Below are 17,422 nucleotides of genomic sequence, written 5' to 3' on the forward strand. Positions count from 1 at the left end.
TCTCTTCGTGTAAGTAACCCTACTACTCAAAAATCCTGCTGACAACGTTTAAAGCGGAACCGCGAGCTATTAACCCTGTACCCGTTTAAGCCTGTCGACGGTGCTTGCGAGTACCGGCAGTATCGTCATTGGGATAGGATTGCCGGATCCACATCCACCGTCACGCTAACTGCGGCCTGAACGAATACACGGCGTCCAGAACTATATTCACCATCATTGTACCGGGGCTTTACGGCTTCCAGCATTCGCTGGAGAGTCTGTCTGCACATGCTTGCCATCGTCAGGTAGGGAACTAATCCAAGTCTAGTTTGGTGTGGGGTCCCAACCGTCGTTAAGTTTGAGGGCAGAAATCACAGCATCCAGAAGCGCAGTCAGCGTCGCTCTTGCATGGTCCATATGAACTGGCCTCCCGTCCTGGCGACGAACAACGGCAGCGGAGGCAGCTGGAATTTCAAAACGTTCACTGAAGAAAAAGTGTCATGTGTTGGTTTACATTTGATGAACGAAAGGCCTTGTTGATGTCGAAGAAGTAAAAGTGAAGCCTTGCGTAGGTCGTCGAGAGGTGAAATACGAGAGAAGGTTGAAACAGGAGGCGCTGCCAAGACTTCTCATGCTTGCAATTGAGGAAACGATTCAAGACGTTGACACAGTAACTGCACGGCATTTTCGCTGTAAATTTATAGTCGGTAAGACTGGTTGCACCTGCATAGCAGCACACTGAGCCCAATGGTAACCGTACCCAAGTAACATCGTCGGAGAATCGAGGCGGTTGGCGACGGAACGATCGAAGAGATGAAAGAGGGAAAATTAATACCGATGCGATCACGTGGCACACACCACACATGACACAGCCTCTTCCCTTTTGTTCCCTTCTGTTTGTCCAAAACAAGCAGTCAATAATGCCGTTATGTTGAGCCTACAATGGGAAACCAACCGTGGGTCACTCCACCTACTTTCCCAAGGGGGACATATAAAGAGCATCCCGGGTCACTTGAGAGCCCCATAACGATCTTATCGACCTCTCTCTTTTACGCCTCTCATTTTCTTTTTCAAGGCAGCGCCTTCTGACCGACCACTTTCTTCGTCTCAAAAGTCTACGACTCAAAACTCTCTTTCATTGTCGTCTTAATGGCCAAATTCTCCTTCCTTTTCGCGCTCCTCGCCGTCAATGGTGAGTAGGCTCATACCCCGCTCTTAGTCCATCTTTCCTGATAACCCAATTCTTTCCAGTCGTTTCCGGTGCTGTAGTTCGCCGTCAGGCAGCAGGAACTCAATTTATAACTGGACCTTGCAAGAGCGACGCAGACTGTGCTTCCGGATGCTGTGGTTTTAAGAGTGGGAAATGTGCTGGAGCTGTAGTCGCCCTCGAGCGCGATGGTGGATGTGGCTTCGGTAACCCAACCCCGAACGATGACGCTGCTCGCAAACTCCGAGGACAACCTCCAAGAGCTCCAGGCGACGTCTTCACACCTCCCGGCGGTGCTGCTCCCCCCACAGGTGGTGCTAATAACGGTACTACCGACACGGGTACCAACAATGGTGGTGCTGGTGGCGCTGCGGGTAGTGGCAAAGCCCCCGGTACTCAGTTCATCACCGGAGCTTGTGCCAACGACGGTGAATGTGCCTCTGGGTGCTGTGGTTTCAGGTCTGGAAAATGTGCAGGTGCCATTGTTGCTCAAGAACGTGACGGTGGATGTGGGTTCGGAAACACCACCCCCAACGACGATGCTGCCAAAAAACTCCGTGGCCAAGCCCCAGCTACCCCAGCTACACCCTCTTCTCCTCCCGCTAACAATGGTGCTGCAACTGGTGCTGCTGCGGGTAGTGGCAAGCCCGCTGGTACCCAATTCATCACTGGTTCTTGTGCCAACGACGGTGAATGTGCTTCTGGATGCTGTGGTTTCAAGTCCGGAAAGTGTGCAGGTGCCATTGTTGCTCAAGAACGTGACGGTGGATGTGGGTTTGGAAACACCACCCCCAACGACGATGCTGCCAGAAAACTCCGTGGCCAAGCCCCAGCTACCCCGGCTACACCCCCCCCTCCCCCCGCTAACAATGGTGCTACTACTGGTGCTGCTACCGGTGCTGCTGCAGGTAGTGGCAAGCCCGCTGGTACCCAATTCATCACCGGTTCTTGTGCCAACGACGGTGAATGTGCTTCTGGATGCTGTGGATTCAAAAGTGGCAAATGCGCAGGTGCCATCATTGCTCAGGAGCGCGATGGTGGATGCGGTTTTGGCAATTCTACTCCCAACGACGATGCCGCTCGCAAGCTCCGTGGCCAGGCGTGATTGTGATCACTCACTTATGATTATCATTATTCATTCGCCTTCGACAACATATTTCAAGTAGTTTCCTCTTAGTCGTAACTTATTTAACCGCTGTGCGAAGAAGCTCTGTATCAATAATTGTTGATCAATGTACGAATTTGGAAGGTCGAGACAACTTCAGTTCTAGTCTGTCATCACAACAGAAAAATCGAGAGTCGAATCTTGATCATATTCCGATTACCCCCTAATGAAGGCATATGGTCATAGAAACCGGTTATGAAGATCGTTCCTTCCGCGAGCACAAGTTGCAATGTTCCTGAGCCGGTTTTCCTGCAACGATATTCACGTTCAAGTTACAGTCCCGTCATCCCTATCGACAGCAAGCTTTCGGTCGCTCGAATATTGTCACGGTCCACTTGCTGCCACTGTAAGTGCAGGGCACATACATCCGGATCGCGGTTTGCCCTAAGGACAATATGAATCCACGGGCTTGGTGCATCAAGTGCAGGATGGGCTTCCCTCGCGACTAGATCCTCGAAGGGCGAACTTAACTGATTCACGGATAGGGTACTGCGCATGACCTGAGGAACGACGAAGAATGTTGAGATCCGTAGACAGCTAGATCAGGATAGCACTCATGGACTCCTTTGATTCCATCACATCTTCGCCACTCAACAGCATTCAGCAGCTGCGGAGAGCATCCGTGAATCGCTAAAAACCGACTCGGACTCCGGGACCATCGACTACGATTTCGAGGAACGTTCGACAGAGAATGGTAGGGACCGTGAAGGAATCGGTACTGGTAGGGGATGAACTTGAATGGATTCCATCATATCATCGTCTGCAGACTTCTGACGGTCCCTCAACCTCAGTTGTTCGACGTTAGATCAAGGAGATGATGGGGGGTTGCGAACGACTCGAGAAAGTATACCAAGGCGTTGCGACCGCTGGGCAGTACTTTACATATCTCGGTTCACGTGGCCTGAGGAAAAAAGTGTCCCATGTACCAGATGTTTATACTTAGGAGTTCAATTTCATATCTGAGTCTTTGTCTGTAAGAATGAACCTAGCACTGACGACGATAAATTCGGTGGTATACAAAACGGGGTTTTAAACCCCAGCGAGGGTGAAGGATTTCAGACTTAAGTAGTGCACGATAGCAAGTTAACAATTCCACAACACGTTCAAATTGAGCGAGTAGAAGAATAATAAAATGGAATGGAACAGCTGAAAGTCAAGTAAGTGTCGTGTTTAGGCCGGCGAGTTTTCGAAGTACACAACTCACCATGTCATAAACACGTTTTCGACCCCTCAAAAACCCTGTACCAATTCGGATCGTTCGTGATTCCCAGTGCCGCCTTCATTGTATCCACCAGCTCAGTTGATGGCGGTCTACGATCTTCTATCGTCGCGTTATGGGCCAGAATTATGGCGCGTAGAGTCTGTCTATGCCTGTTGTAGACGAAACCGATCCTCGCTCTGGGCCACCCGGAACGATGCACGAGGTCCCGAAAAGCGAGCCACATAGCAAAATTTATATGCTCGTCACCCTCATCCTCTTCGGCTTCATCTTTGATGTCGGAGTATAACTCGTGTTTCTTGAAGTGGTCGTCTCTGACGATGAGAGCGAGGGCGTAATGAATTCCGCTGACAGCTCGTAACAGTGGAAATTTCTCGCATGGTCTCTTCTCTTCTGCTTGAGCCATAGTGGTCTGGAATCCTATCAATAATCATGGTAACCGTATGAAGAGAGCACCCACGAAAGTGCTTTCGTGATGCTAGTTGGTTGTTAACAAGAAGCCACGTGCTTGTGAGGCGCATGCTCTAAAATTAACGCGTCTTGGTCTGTCTTGGTAAAGTACTTTCAAACAAGGGCTATCTACTTAGTAGCCGACAGTACTGGCTATACTTCTTGGTCGTTCTTCAAGGTTGCTTCTCCACGACTAATGGTATAGAATTTTCGAGTTCTCGACAGGAGAAATGAACAGATAGATATTCCAAAGGCGGCGGTGAGACTCTCGAGTGCGGCAAAAATGGACGCTTCGATCAGCGAGTCGAGACATCTGACGGCGTCAAGCCCGCCTCAGTTCACTGACATTAAAAGCATTGCAATCAGTATGAACAAATTTCAGTAATAAAAGTGCAACAAGTTTTCTACGAGCACTCTAGTAACATGTTACAGTTTTCCGCTCGAAATACCTGTTCAAGTGCGTTTGCGGGGGACGTCTCAAGCGATAATGACCCTGGATACTCCATCATCCACAATCCTGGAGACTTCACGAGGGAAACTTTTCTCCTCCAGTTCGAGTTCTGAACTTTCCTGAGCCAGGACGCAAGACGAACACCATAGCGAAGAACAGAAATCTTTCATAACCGATCCCCTGATATTGTATCTAGCGCGCACAACAGCACGATTGGGCACCTGTGTCAATCGAGCGTGAAAATCAGGGGGAGCTCGACCGAATAGCCAGAGAGTCTATACTTACTTCAAGCGCCCAACCAAAAAGGCAAAAACTGGATAGACAACAATGAAGACAGCAATCAACATTGCAAGTCGCATCGCGACTAATAGAATCTGGCCTGTTCCGCTGAGAGAGATGATCTAAACGATTCTTGTTCCTCCCATACATAACGCAGGGGCACCAAAACGCGAGACACCCTCATCAATTTGGATGGAAAAGGTTGAGGATCGTGGGGCAGCGAAGAGGAAACCCGGAAAGTACGTACAATCGTCACAAGTGTGCTCTTGGTAACAGTTGAGTAGTCCCGTACTCCAAGTTCTCATGCCGTCCACCCCTGTTGGCAGACATCTCGCATTTCTGGTCCCCTTGAAGTTTGTCGACATGTCCGGGGTTGGAAGAGGCTGTGAAGCGACGAGGTTGGAGGAGAAGGTTGGTATCGGTTGGGGGTTGACGATGGACGGCGGTCCTCGGAGAGAGGTGAACTGGTCCGTTCGTGGAGGTTGATGGGGGGGTTCGATGAGAGACTTGGCTGTGAACTGACGAGGTATTTCGGTCGCTCGAAGAGATAATTGGCTGATCCCGGGGGGTGAAGATAGATACTAAATTTCTCATTAGTAATCTCGCCTAGGTTGATGAAGGCGAAACACAGACATTGATATCGCCAGAGTGTACTTGCGAGACTGGTCGTCGTGACTGAGTTACATACACTGTATTTGGGGAGGCGAAGGAAGGCATGCTCTCGGACACTCTAGGAAATCCGTAAAGGGAGTGAGAGCCCATGACGGTGACATTTTGTAAGGGAATCGACGAAGTGGAAGAGTACACAGGAGGGGCAAGAGGTGCTGGTACGAAGTGTGGCTGCTGCGAATTCCGAACCTCTGATACGGCAGGACGATGAGCCTCGACGGTTACTAGACTCTCCCCGCTCCTTCGTGCAAGGTCCAAGTAAGAGTATTCTGAGTCTCGCGACGTCGTTTCCATTGAGTTGATTCTAGGAAAACTCAGGAGGTCCTCACTTTAAAGTCCAATGAAGGCTCCTGATTTCCCCTATGTTTCGGAAGGGTTTCATTCTGAGACCCTGAGTGTAGTGTCTATATTCGCCTTTGTTTCTGACAGTGGAATTGGTCCACAACGAATCAAATTTGAATCGATTTCGACGAAAAAGTGAACCCCAAAATGTGTGGAAGGGTAGGAAAGATCTGACGATAAGTAAAGGGGTCTATCCGATGAAAGTAGAATATCTTCTCCTATGTGTCGCGAAGCCAGAGTCTGAGTTGAGGAAAGAAAGCATCGCGTGGGAGCTCTGTCCCGGTATGTAAGTAGTGCCGGACCGGTAGCCCTTCTTCAAGGACCACCATGACCGATCCCAAGTTGCTCAAACGAGATGACTTCCCCTACTTCTTATCCTACCGGACGCGCTGGTGACTCAAGTTCAAGCATATCTTTAGAGGACGCGTTCAATAACCTCCCTTTCTAAGGAGCGACAACGATCAATACTCACACATGAATAACACGATCTTCTACCACCTTGTCGACTCGATTGTCAACACGTATCTCATCGAAAGTTGTGGTCAGATCCCTCAAACTTCACCTTCGATAGGTTTTGTCGTTTCCTCTTGGAGCCAGGTTCGATGTCCGCTGCACTTCAGTGTTACTGACCACTCACATCTCGTTTGGATACACCTATCTCAAGTTTTTCGCCCCAGTTTCATTTCCGGATTTGCTTGATATAGGTCTGAGAGTGACGAAGTTAGGAAATTCATCGGTGTCATATGAAGTTGGCCTGTTCAAATCAGGAGAAGATGCCCCGTCGGTTGTTGGTGGTTTTACGCATGTTTTCGTAGAACGAGAGAAGAGGAAAAGCGTGTCAATTGGGGAACGGGTTAGAGCGGGGTTGAAAAACTTGTTGGTAGATGCTTCCAGGAGGGATCAGGAGCCCGTTAAGCTGTGAACAAGGGTGTAGTGCGTGCATGGTCGTTGTGGTCACCAGTGTTTTCTGGGAATCACTCTGAATGACATCAAATATCAGTTATCGAAAGATACCCGTGTGTTTGCATGTAAAAATAAAATATTTGCAACTAGATCTACAATTACGCGACGTGTATGATACATGCATGCGAGCGCTGAATACATTCGGTGGAATTCTTCTTTTTTGATACAACTCTAAGGTTTGATAGCAATCTTCAACGCTCCACGGCTCTTCATCTTATCGAGAGCAGCCTGGAAGTCTTCGAGTTTGTACACGTCGGTAACCATGCCCTTGACCTTGACCTTACCGCTATCGAGGTAGGCAACAGCACGAGGGAAGCAAAAGGTCTGCGAGAAGGAACCGATGATCTACGAAATTATTCGTTTAGCTCACTGCACCTGCATGTTCCAACGGAAAGAAGTTTACTCTGATTTCGTCACCGAAAATCTTGGATGGTGGCCAGTGAACCACAGCCTTGTTCTCGTAAACACCATATATCATCAGAGTACCTCCTCTCCTGACGTAGTTGATAGCATCGTTCGCAAGTTTCTCCACACCTGTAGCTTCAACAACGACGTCAAAGCCGTAGGGGTTGTCCTTTTTCAGCTTCTCCCATTGAGCTCCGGGGTTCTGTCGGTCGAGCTCAATGAACTCGTCGCCCGCTTGGAGGTCTTTGGCAATATCCATTTTGATACCCTTGTTGGCAGCAATGACGACGCGGGAAGCGCCATTGAGCTTGAGGAGTTGAGCAAGAATGAGACCGGTGGGGCCTGCACCAAGGAGGAGGACTTCAATACCGACAGCCGGGTTGAGTTTGTCGAGTCCATGAATAGCGCAAGCTGCAGGTTCCAGAAGAGTAGCCTCTTCATCGGAGAGATTGTGTATCTTGTACAACTTGCTCTGGTGGCTATGAAGATTTCAAATGGTCAACATCGCGAAGCAGTATTTTCTCTTTCGGAGACTGACTAGAGAATGTATTCAGCAAAGCCACCATCCTGGGTGACACCACGGGAATTGAAGTTTTCGCAAAGTAGTGATTGACCACGCCTGCAGTAGAAGCATTTTCCACACTACAAAAGACTCCTCGGTCAAAGCTGGCACTCGTGAGGAATTGATAGCCTCTTACAGTAATACCGACATCAGCTACACATCGGTCTCCGATAGAGAAGCCCGTTACATTTTTGCCCATCTCAGTGATAGTTCCGATGGCTTCATGACCGGGAATCAACTGCCGTCAAATTGCATGAATGAATTGAATCGGAAACATGCGTTAAACCGTACCGGGAATTTTGAGATGAATTCACCTAAATAGCCAAGTATAAATACAAACCAGTACAATCTATGAGGGAAAAACCCACCCTCATGAATATGAGCGTCAGTGCCGCAAACGCCTGATAAGATCGTCATTGACGAGTTGCAGAACCGATGGCCGACGCGCGAAACTAAAACTTTACGAACCACAACATGAAACCGTATAGAGCGTGATAAGAAGGGTGAAAGGCGATTCTGAAAAATCATCTGTCAGAACGCACCTTTGAGAAGGACTTCATCGTCGCCGACCTGGGGAATAGGCACTTGCTTGACCTCGAAGTTCCTGGGCTGCGTATATCGTTCAGCTCGACGCGTACAGCCGATGCTGAGTATGTCAAGAACAGACCTCACTGTACCAGAGAGCTTTCATGGATCCTTGAGGCATGATGTGTTTCAATGAAAACAGGTAAAGTAGGTGAAGGTAAAAAGAAACCGGGGGGTTTGAGATTATGAGTCTCATCTGCCAAGTGTCTTATAGGTGAACGGAAGCTCGAAGTTCATGACGTCATCGCACATGATTTGCCTTTCCAGGAAATGTCCGATGACCTGCGTACGAGGCAGAAATTCTTATGGAATATGTACATGTATATTCCCGAGCCACTTCTTGGTGTCTTAATCTATCAATGAAGTTAATTTGGAGTGCGAGCGTGGGTTCACCATGTCACATTCCTAACACGCCGGGGTAGCGTCTTGACGATTCGTTGAAAGCCTTTGTACCATAACCTCCAGCTTGCAGGTCCTAACGGCAACCGCGGCCGGAATATAGCAAGAGATTCCAGAGGTATCCACGACCAACGGTATCCAAAAATGAGCTCGTCGTACGACCAATAGCAAGTCCTCCCCATTGAGAGATGGAAGTTGTACGGACGCCCTTGAATACATCAGTTGGATCCTATGTCATCTGCGATTGCATCGCATGACAAGTGGAGAACAGATTTATGCAGACATTTCGGACTGCACACAACGGCATCTCTGTTATCCATTCGGCGACCACGATACTCTGAATCCAGTGGTCGACGGTGTGGTATATCGAATGGGATGAGAGGTCAGCGTGTTAACGATTGTAGGGACACTATCGGTGATCACCTTGAGAAAAGAAGAAGTTTGTTGTGGAGCACAAACGGCGAGAGGGCCAGGTAATTATACTCTATCTCCGTTCGGAAGCTTGGACTTTCTTTGGAGAGCTGTCGAGGTTTGGGAACTTACCGTAAAAAAAACGCCGCTCCACGAACAATAACCGAGTAGGACTGCTTCACTCCACTTTATGGAGAAACGAAACTTGACAGAGGGAGCCGTGAGCACTGAGCAGAGTGTGGGCGCAGAAAGTGAGTCTCAAGAGCCTGCTAGCCGTGCGCGCGCGTAAAATATTGAAAGGATTTTCGAGGTGCACCCATGAACACTCTAAAGTGATAGAATCATCTTATATGGTTGTGTCGACGAAGTTTGTGGCTGAACGAGTTCAAGTTCGTTTGTTCGGAGATTTAAATTTCGGCAAGACGACCGCGTCACACTGCCGGTCCTTGATCAAAAATTTCCCGACGCGCCTGAAAATAACTCCTCGACGTTGAACCGTGTAGTATGCGGTGACACTGAAGAACCAATCCACGACAGCAGTGATATGCGTTCGGATGGGGTATCCCACACCACGTCTAGCGATGATACAACCTCAGACTCTGTCTTGACGCCCCGAGCAGCGCTACAAGATGTTGCTTTCGGCAGTGTGAGCTCTTTCCGCACCTGTTTTGTTGATCTCTAATAGTGAATGAAGCATTTTACAAGCTAGCAGGAATGGTCTCGGAATTATTCGAGTATCCTTTTGACTTGGCAAAAGTTCGACTCCAATCTCAATTGTTGTCCGATGGACAACCAACGTTCAAAGGACCGATAGATTGTCTTGTGAAGACATGGCAGGAGGAAGGGGTTAGAGGACTCTATAGGGTGAGCTGTCAACCGCCCTTTATTACGATTTTTTGGCTGAGAATTGTCTTCGTGCATCAGGGTTTGACAGTCCCATTAGTTGGCTCGATGGCAGAAACCGCTGCAATATTCCTCGCGTATAATTCGTTCCAAAACGCAATTCACCGGTACTACGGAACAGGCTCAACAGCTCGGGAACCCTTGTCAATAACACAACTAGGCATCGCTGCTGCAGGGGCTGGCGCCCTCGGCAGCTTCATCATGTAAGTACGGAAGGCTCTCTGATCTCCCCTTCTACCAAGGGGGGGGCAAACACTGACAATGGAACTTGTAGAACACCGATCGAACTTGTAAAATGCAAACTTCAAGTCCAAACGATGTCTACCCACACACCGAGCCGAATACCACCACTTCAAACGGTATCACCAAAACTGCTCGCAGAAATTATGAACGGCAACACACCTACCTCACCATTCCACCACACTAAAACAACACCGGGCCTTCCCCGTCAACCCCGACCTCCCTTTGACCCGCATCTCATGGACCAGAATCTCAAAACGAAAATTCAATTCAAACCCGTGTTCCATTCACCACCACCACTTGCTAATGCTCCCGGTCCCATTTCTATCACTCGATCCATCATCCAGAACCACGGACTTCGAGGACTCTGGCTAGGACACACCGGGACAGTCTTGCGTGACACGGGAGGTACAGCCGTTTGGTTTGCGACGAAGGAATGGATTGGGAGGCTTCTTCGTGAACGTCGTCGACACACAACCTCCCCTCAGAACCCGAACCCCTTATCCCAAACACTTGTCCCTTGGGAATCAGCTCTAGCAGGTGCTGTAGCTGGTGCGATATGTACTGCAGCGTTGTATCCTGCTGATACCGTAAAGAGCGCTGTGCAGACGGAGGAGGAGTTGCGGGAGTATAGGAACCGTGGGGCGTCAGCCGCGAGGGAGTGGTCTGCGAATCATGGACATCATCCTCGTCATCCTCAGGCGTTGAATCCGATAACGGGTGGCACTAGAATGGACACTTCGGCTTCCTTGTCGAAAACTGATAGCCATCACCTCCGGGGGTCGAGTTATACCAGGCCGTCTCCGTCTCCCGTTATCCGGACATCCCTATCGTCGTTGATACCTAAGAGCTCGTTTGTGCAAACGTTCATTAAGATATACTCTTCGCATGGTTTACAAGGACTCTATTCTGGGTGCGGGATGACGATGGCGCGCGCGATTCCTAGTAGTGGGATTGTTTTTGTCGTTTATGATGGACTAATGGCGTGGTTGGGGTAGATTTGTTCGAGCTCTAGAGTCGGCATGATATGCACTGGTGCACAATAGAATAGATTAGAGCTGTGAATACCGTTACCATTACTACTACGTACCCACTTGTTATACTACACATACCTCGTCAATTGCACAAAACCCTCACTCATGATAAACTCTTGCGAGTAACCATTCGGGGGAGCTTATCTTATTCGCCCAAGTATCCACACTATCTACTACGCATACTATGCGTTCTGCGTCAACTTCCATACACCGTCTTTAACGTTCACCAGTCCCTCACGCCTTGCCGCTTCCATAAAAGTACCAAGTTGTTCTATAGTCTGATCGTATCCTGGAGCAAACCGCAACATAGTCTGTATACGGTCCAACGGTAGTGATCCCAAATTCGTAAGCATCCCTTCGATGAACTGAGTAAAAGTAGGGTATGTGCGTCAGCTCATAATGAACACAAACGCCCTTACTTCCCCAACACACCTTCCAGTACACTTTCATCTGCTCGGCTTGCTGCTGCTGTACGCTTGTTATCGGCAGTAACTCCGGAGCTGCTGTGACTATTGGCGAATATGAACGTTAGAAAAGACCGTCATAAAAACGTGGGATCACGAAAGAACGCACTGGATCTCGCCGTTTCCCTCGCACCTGAGCTAGGTTCTTCAGCAACTTCAAGAAGTCTGAACATGCCTTCGCCGTCTTCCTTTAAAACACCCATATCCACCCACGTCAACAGTGCCTTAACTGCAGCCGCTCGGTCAACAGACCCAACGCCTTCAATCAATTCTTCGATTTTCAACACATCTAAGCCCATCGGGGTCAGTGAGAAGTATAGTTAAATTGAACAACAGCGTTTTACTTTTCTCCGAGAACAGTTCAATGAAAGCAGCTTCTAGCGGAGGAACGTCAGCCTGCACAGTCCGATCCTCCAATTGTAGCTCTAGATGTACGGTGCCCAGGTGTGGCAACCACCGCAGTTTCTTGTCTGGTTTGAATGTCGAGAACTCTCTGGCGTACTCTTTCTGTAATCTATAAGGTCGTTAGCCGAGAGGGCAGGCGGTTAAGGACCAACTACTCACGCTTGGAATTGCCCGGGCATGATGATATCGCTAGTCTCCAAGAGAGGCCAGAAGTGTTTTGATATGATAGTGGGATGGACGATGGACTAGGCTAACTGAATGGTCAATCGATTTTCAACGGAAGACGAGCGTACCGATTTTTGCGATTGCACATGGCCATCTATTCGCTTTGAGTCCGTCATGTCTTTCAACATCACTTCGCATACTTGCAATGCAGCCTCTCCAAAACGAATTTTGAGGATCTCGATGTTTCGACGCTAGCCCAGGAGCACCTCTTGTCAACAAAAGTGCGCATGTTGATGACATGAGAGCAGTTCTCACCTCCTTTTCTATCTTCTCCGAGTTGTCATCTGTGATAGCTAACAGCCGTTGTGCAAGTAACACTTGAAGTTCCTTCACAAAGAGATCCTTGGAGTCGTAGATGCTAACCAAAGTACTGATGACGTCGCTGGGTTTATTGGTTCGGAAAGCTAGAGATAGGTTGCATCAGTACTTCGAAAACGTGCACAAAAGAATGTGATGCATACCTAGACCAGCGTCAATCGGTTCTGGCTCCCAATGCGGATCCGTATAGTCTTCGAGCTCGGGTTGTTGCAGAGGTTGAATGGGTTCGCTCTCATCCACAAGAGAGTCACCACTGTCATCATCCCCAACTAAATTTGACACTATGCAACGAATAGTGTCCGGGCGCTCTCTATGGCGAGGTTCAACAGAGAAGGAGGAAAGAGATAAGATCAGAGTCTAACCGAAGGTAACGCCTGATCGGGTCGGCGACTTTGAAAAGAAGCACGCCCGGAGGATCGACGATACGGAGGCACTTAATCGTAGCAACGTATTGAGTAAGGATTAACCGCGTGTCCGCTCCAGGATGTAGTAATCGTTTTCGGTTTCTGTCGATCCGTAAATGTTTGGAATTGTGTTCTTTTTTTGGAATGTACAAACCCTTTCCTCAACGCTTGAACGAGAGCAGCGCGTTGATCCACTCGCTGCAAGCATTCCTGGAATCATATCAATCTTCGTTTCACCCTTACATGAATTGGCAACGCGAGGTGACACACCTTCAGGTCCTGTAAGGCGCCAGTGGACTCTGGGAAATCGATGATGATGTCAAATATTTCCCGTGCCCTAACATATATCAGTTGATCATGATTCCTAGTGATCCTGTTCAAAATGACTTACCGCAAGTCGCACAGAGTCTTGGCCATGTGGAAATCGAACCTTGAGCCTACATTCTGAAGCATAGCACGGGCATCGTCGGCTGGTTCCTAGTGAGCATAACTAATACAAACACCTATTGGAAGCGCTTACTGTTCGTTGCTCCTCTCGCATACATCAACAACATCCAGGGAACAATCTTGACTGACATCCACGTCCGTAAGCCCTCTATCATCGGCTCAGCCCACTGGCCAGCACAATTAGCCAAGACATGAGCTTCAATGTGTTCATATCCTACACTTGCGATGATACTTTCGTATCTGTCCAACAGACCCAATGTCTCGAAAGCCTCCCATAGGGCCGAATCCGGTGCTGGTGTTTTCGCGTTCGGATCAGAAGGGGGAAGAGTAGAAGCGCAAAGGGTCTTAAATCCTTGGACGAACGAGGAATCGAGGGCAGAGAAGACACGCGTTTGAAACGTGAGAGTGTAAGCTGAGGAGATCGTAGGTCCTAATCTGAATGGAGGTGTTAGGAGATACTCGAGATTGATTGAAGGCCAGGTCCCCGTACTCTTCAGCCGGCATCCAGGTTTTGTACCATAACAGCATTCGGGACACGAGTTTGGATATTACTTGAGGGTCTGAGGTTTGCTGAGGTACTGAGGGTGTGGGTAGCATTTCTTCATTGACAAGTAGCTTACCTCGTACTTTAAGATGAATTGCTCGATCTCATCAATAATGAGATAGAATTTTTGGTGTACTTGATCTGCATCGGTTTACTCGTTAGCCAATGAACGCGAGAGAAAAAGGTTGGTGAACACACCGAGAAAAGTCTCCAACAGCACAGGTAATCTGCGACTTGTGTTCACCAATTCGTACGCAGCCCTAACAACATTCATATCTGAAAAACAAATAATTCGCGTTTGAACCGTGAAAGGACTATGCTGATGAACGTACCATAGGTCTTTGGTTTTTCAACGTTCAAATCTTTCGGCCGCACAAACTCAGTGGCAACATCCCATGCCTGCGTTGAGACCGTTCAGTGTGTTTGTTGCGCTTGAGTTGATTTATACTGACTTGACTGAAAGACAGAAGACCGGTTATTCCAGGTTCGTTACGATTGATGCGTAGAAACGAGCTTTGCCATTTTGACGCGACTTGCGAGCGCAAGGCGTCAGTGCTCATGGTTCCCTCTAAGGGACAATCACAACGAATGAATTGACTGTGACCGTTGTAAACGGAAAGTCGCAAAGTCGAATACGGATGATGGAAAGTGTTAAATTTCAAAGAAAGCCCGTGGAAAGATAGCAGACTTGAGGGTCACGTTCGTTAGGGACCGTGTCACAGCTTGTCACGTTTCCAAAATCTTCGACAAACCAATCGACAACTACGATAATGATCAGAATATCGCGGCCCCCGCTCAGTTTTTTTTACTGGCGTTAACCACCTCCACAAGTCAAACTGGAACCGACATCACAACCCAGCACATACCAACGGATCTCAAAGGATTACCAGGCTGAAATCGAGGTTGAAAGCAAACAATCACCAATTCATCCCTGTATGTCTACGTGTATGTAGTCTTCCTCGAACGCTTAAAGGCGATTCCATTGCCATTCCACATCGATGCCGAAAAGGTCGAACACGAATCTATGGAACCGCGGAAGTTTTTCAACGACGTTGGTTTGTTTAAACAGGCCAACACTATTCTTAATGTTCTAAGATTCCGTTCTTCCAGTGAATTCATGACCGTATCCCAATCTCTCGACGCCCACAGCTGAAAGAAGCCGAAGGGATGAGCTGGGCCCACTACACGTCACCCAAATTCCATGAGCTCCCTCAGCTTCTAGCCGCAGACCGCTTTTCCATGGCACCGGATCGAGTGGCTAGCACTTTTGGTGGTCCTGCATTAGGATCTGGTATCTGGAACTGGACTCGGTTGGGTTCCAAGATGGTTATGAAGGGCACATAGGGCCACCATCGACATCCTCGACAATTGACGGCATGCGAATGAACAGAAACTTTTCCTTCTCCGGCCCGCTAGTTTTAGGGGACTCTGTTGATTCATCTCTCCTGGATAAATTGCGCGGGAGAACTTACGCTGCCATGACAATCTGTCCATGCCATCTGATTCATACGGTCGCCAAAATAAATACTACGATAACCACCGACTCTGTTACAACTATAGCATCAAACCCAATCTACTTCTCACTGGCAGTGCTCTCCGCGAACCAATGCCAATCCGTGATCGTCTTTTCCACTGGGTGGGTAGCTTCCGACCTTCGTCCCAATATCAAAGATTGGATCACAATGCACGCCCTTTTCCATCACATCCACCATGCGATTTTTGAAGTAACTCGAAGAATCGTATGATGGAATCTTGCAATACCTTCCTGATGTAACGACAACGCGCCAGACTCACCTTGTTACTCCATCGAATCAGTCATGAGTCGTTGCATTAACATGACCGTCGGGGATTGAGACGCTTCGTAGGCGCTAAATTATCTACATCACTTGACTGAATCGATTCAGTATCTTTGTCGTCGAGGAGCCACGGGGACCCAAACAGACACCTCCCGGCCCATGCACAGTGACATTGACCACGGGTGCAGGGTGCAGGATATGGCTGATGAACTGCATGATGATGTTGGCGGAATCACCAGCAAGGTATATTCTGGAAAAAGAACGCTGGTGGACATGGACGTATTTGATGGAAAGAATAGCCTGTTTGAGCTGCGTAGGGAAGCTCTGGGCAAGGCTGGTGCAGAGGATCAGCACGGGCGTCCGAGTCGACAGAGAGTCCCGCTCCCCGTGGTGGCGAGCGTGAAGCGCTCACGAAGCTCCAGTAGAACCCAGGTTCATGAGGATCTTCTCTCTTAACGAGAGTCGCGGGAGCTCTTGCGACATGTCTAAGAGTCGGCGAGGGCTGTTCGGTGAGGAGGTTGGAAGAAGGGAGTTTACTGTACTGGATCATCGATCAACACTGGCAACGATGTTTACCTACAGGCTGCACAATTGCAAGCGTCGTCTTGTGTTCCCGTTTCCGGACTCTTCAAAGGAGAAGGCTCGGGAATCATGCGCCCAACATGGCAGATAGATGATGGACGGCGCGACACCACAGGCCCGTTCGCAAAGAATACCGCAAGAGGTTCCAGATTTGACCGATTCGTACACCCGAGGCAATGTGAATCAATGCCGAGGAGATACCCGAATACTAGAAATTCGGACAAACGGCGTCTTGATGTCCCAATTTGGGGGCGTTATCGACGAAGACATGCGCGCCTTCTCCACTTGTTGGCGTCTCCAAGCGACCCGGAGCATCGTCATCGCTGAATTGCTGCCCATTTACACCATGATATGTAATGATGGTTCAAATCAGTATCGTTCAATCTGGTTTAATATCGGCTGAATTAGTGCTCAACGTTGTTCAGTTCTCATCCAATCTTGTTAATTGCTAACCGTATCCAAATCCTGTTCAACTCTCGTTTATTCCCCGCGATATCATACACCGAACGCTCTGCTACATCTTAGTCCCAAACTTGAAGATGTAGCAAAGTGTTGGAATATTTGTCGGCTCTTTTAGATCAATTCTTTGCTACTTTGGCAATTCCATCATGAGTGTGCACAACAGGAATGTAGCTTGCTGCTTGTCATGATCATCTAGGATGCGAGCACAATCAACTGACCCGACCTGTTGGGAACACCATTGCACAGTGAACAGCAGATTGCATCACACCATCAGAGAAATTGAGCTCAGACCTCGAGGTAGAAAATATGACTACAGTATTCTTGTGCCTCGAATTCATTTTGTTACTTTGACACTGGTGAGTGGCGACTGACCCTATGGTACTCACGTTTACCTCCTACTTTTGTATATAAGCTCAATTATGATAATTGAGCATCAGTTCTACCACTCTCGAAGCTTCTTGGAAGCTTCTGGTCACTCTTCCCACACTCTTCTACCTGTAGTGGAAGCCCAT

At 48.5% G+C, this 17,422-nt stretch overlaps 8 protein-coding genes across 11 annotated transcripts; 4 read left to right on the plus strand and 4 right to left on the minus strand.

Moving 5' to 3' along the window:
- Positions 1–869: 869 nt before the first annotated feature.
- On the plus strand, positions 870–2,407 carry E1B28_008301 (uncharacterized protein; the record flags this gene model as incomplete). Of its 2 annotated transcripts, XM_043153090.1 has the most annotated exons (3): positions 870–1,171; positions 1,231–1,662; positions 1,924–2,407. In XM_043153090.1, the coding sequence occupies 3 exons, from the start codon at positions 1,129–1,131 to the stop codon at positions 2,289–2,291; spliced, it is 843 nt and encodes a 280-aa protein (XP_043008374.1). In that variant the 3' UTR covers positions 2,292–2,407. The 2 variants fall into 2 exon arrangements, with proteins under 2 accessions (XP_043008374.1, XP_043008373.1); XM_043153089.1 differs by having other exon boundaries at positions 1,129–1,171; positions 1,231–2,407.
- A 1,152-nt stretch (positions 2,408–3,559) lies between these two features.
- On the minus strand, positions 3,560–3,976 carry E1B28_008302 (uncharacterized protein; the record flags this gene model as incomplete). The annotated part of the gene is made up of 1 exon (XM_043153091.1): positions 3,560–3,976. The coding sequence occupies one exon, from the start codon at positions 3,974–3,976 to the stop codon at positions 3,560–3,562; it is 417 nt and encodes a 138-aa protein (XP_043008375.1).
- A 521-nt stretch (positions 3,977–4,497) lies between these two features.
- On the minus strand, positions 4,498–5,936 carry E1B28_008303 (uncharacterized protein; the record flags this gene model as incomplete). The annotated part of the gene is made up of 4 exons (XM_043153092.1): positions 5,384–5,936; positions 4,998–5,331; positions 4,757–4,929; positions 4,498–4,692 (listed from the first exon to the last, which is right to left on the minus strand). The coding sequence occupies exons 1-4, from the start codon at positions 5,711–5,713 to the stop codon at positions 4,498–4,500; spliced, it is 1,032 nt and encodes a 343-aa protein (XP_043008376.1). The 5' UTR covers positions 5,714–5,936.
- Positions 5,937–6,069: 133 nt separating this feature from the next.
- Positions 6,070–6,783, plus strand: E1B28_008304 (uncharacterized protein). 2 transcript variants are annotated; one of them, XM_043153093.1, is made up of 3 exons: positions 6,070–6,153; positions 6,211–6,358; positions 6,426–6,783. In XM_043153093.1, the coding sequence occupies exons 1-3, from the start codon at positions 6,089–6,091 to the stop codon at positions 6,681–6,683; spliced, it is 471 nt and encodes a 156-aa protein (XP_043008377.1). In that variant the 5' UTR covers positions 6,070–6,088; the 3' UTR covers positions 6,684–6,783. The 2 variants fall into 2 exon arrangements, with proteins under 2 accessions (XP_043008377.1, XP_043008378.1); XM_043153094.1 differs by having other exon boundaries at positions 6,070–6,358; positions 6,426–6,702.
- E1B28_008305 (uncharacterized protein) lies at positions 6,784–8,468 on the minus strand. The gene is made up of 8 exons (XM_043153095.1): positions 8,359–8,468; positions 8,262–8,300; positions 8,060–8,207; positions 7,983–8,005; positions 7,828–7,929; positions 7,668–7,771; positions 7,128–7,608; positions 6,784–7,069 (listed from the first exon to the last, which is right to left on the minus strand). The coding sequence occupies exons 1-8, from the start codon at positions 8,395–8,397 to the stop codon at positions 6,896–6,898; spliced, it is 1,110 nt and encodes a 369-aa protein (XP_043008379.1). The 5' UTR covers positions 8,398–8,468; the 3' UTR covers positions 6,784–6,895.
- Positions 8,469–9,562: 1,094 nt separating this feature from the next.
- E1B28_008306 (uncharacterized protein) lies at positions 9,563–11,227 on the plus strand (the record flags this gene model as incomplete). 2 transcript variants are annotated; one of them, XM_043153096.1, is made up of 4 exons in its annotated part: positions 9,563–9,732; positions 9,792–9,950; positions 10,011–10,192; positions 10,264–11,227. In XM_043153096.1, the coding sequence occupies exons 1-4, from the start codon at positions 9,631–9,633 to the stop codon at positions 11,225–11,227; spliced, it is 1,407 nt and encodes a 468-aa protein (XP_043008380.1). In that variant the 5' UTR covers positions 9,563–9,630. The 2 variants fall into 2 exon arrangements, with proteins under 2 accessions (XP_043008380.1, XP_043008381.1); XM_043153097.1 differs by having other exon boundaries at positions 9,796–9,950.
- Positions 11,228–11,445: 218 nt separating this feature from the next.
- E1B28_008307 (uncharacterized protein) lies at positions 11,446–14,726 on the minus strand (the record flags this gene model as incomplete). Its single annotated transcript, XM_043153098.1, has 18 exons — positions 14,523–14,726; positions 14,403–14,469; positions 14,269–14,346; positions 14,147–14,211; positions 14,017–14,096; positions 13,600–13,961; positions 13,471–13,549; positions 13,350–13,416; positions 13,234–13,289; positions 13,038–13,181; positions 12,819–12,985; positions 12,613–12,761; positions 12,426–12,548; positions 12,292–12,377; positions 12,072–12,241; positions 11,837–12,016; positions 11,696–11,772; positions 11,446–11,628 (listed from the first exon to the last, which is right to left on the minus strand). Exons 1-18 carry the CDS (start codon positions 14,628–14,630, stop codon positions 11,446–11,448), a joined length of 2,241 nt encoding a protein of 746 aa, XP_043008382.1. The 5' UTR covers positions 14,631–14,726.
- Positions 14,727–16,539: 1,813 nt separating this feature from the next.
- E1B28_008308 (uncharacterized protein) lies at positions 16,540–16,851 on the plus strand (the record flags this gene model as incomplete). Its single annotated transcript, XM_043153099.1, has 1 exon — positions 16,540–16,851. The coding sequence occupies one exon, from the start codon at positions 16,540–16,542 to the stop codon at positions 16,849–16,851; it is 312 nt and encodes a 103-aa protein (XP_043008383.1).
- Positions 16,852–17,422: the final 571 nt, after the last annotated feature.

The sequence above is a fragment of the Marasmius oreades genome, chromosome 5, assembly GCF_018924745.1.
Source record: "Marasmius oreades isolate 03SP1 chromosome 5, whole genome shotgun sequence".
Classification (NCBI taxonomy): domain Eukaryota; kingdom Fungi; phylum Basidiomycota; class Agaricomycetes; order Agaricales; family Marasmiaceae; genus Marasmius; species Marasmius oreades.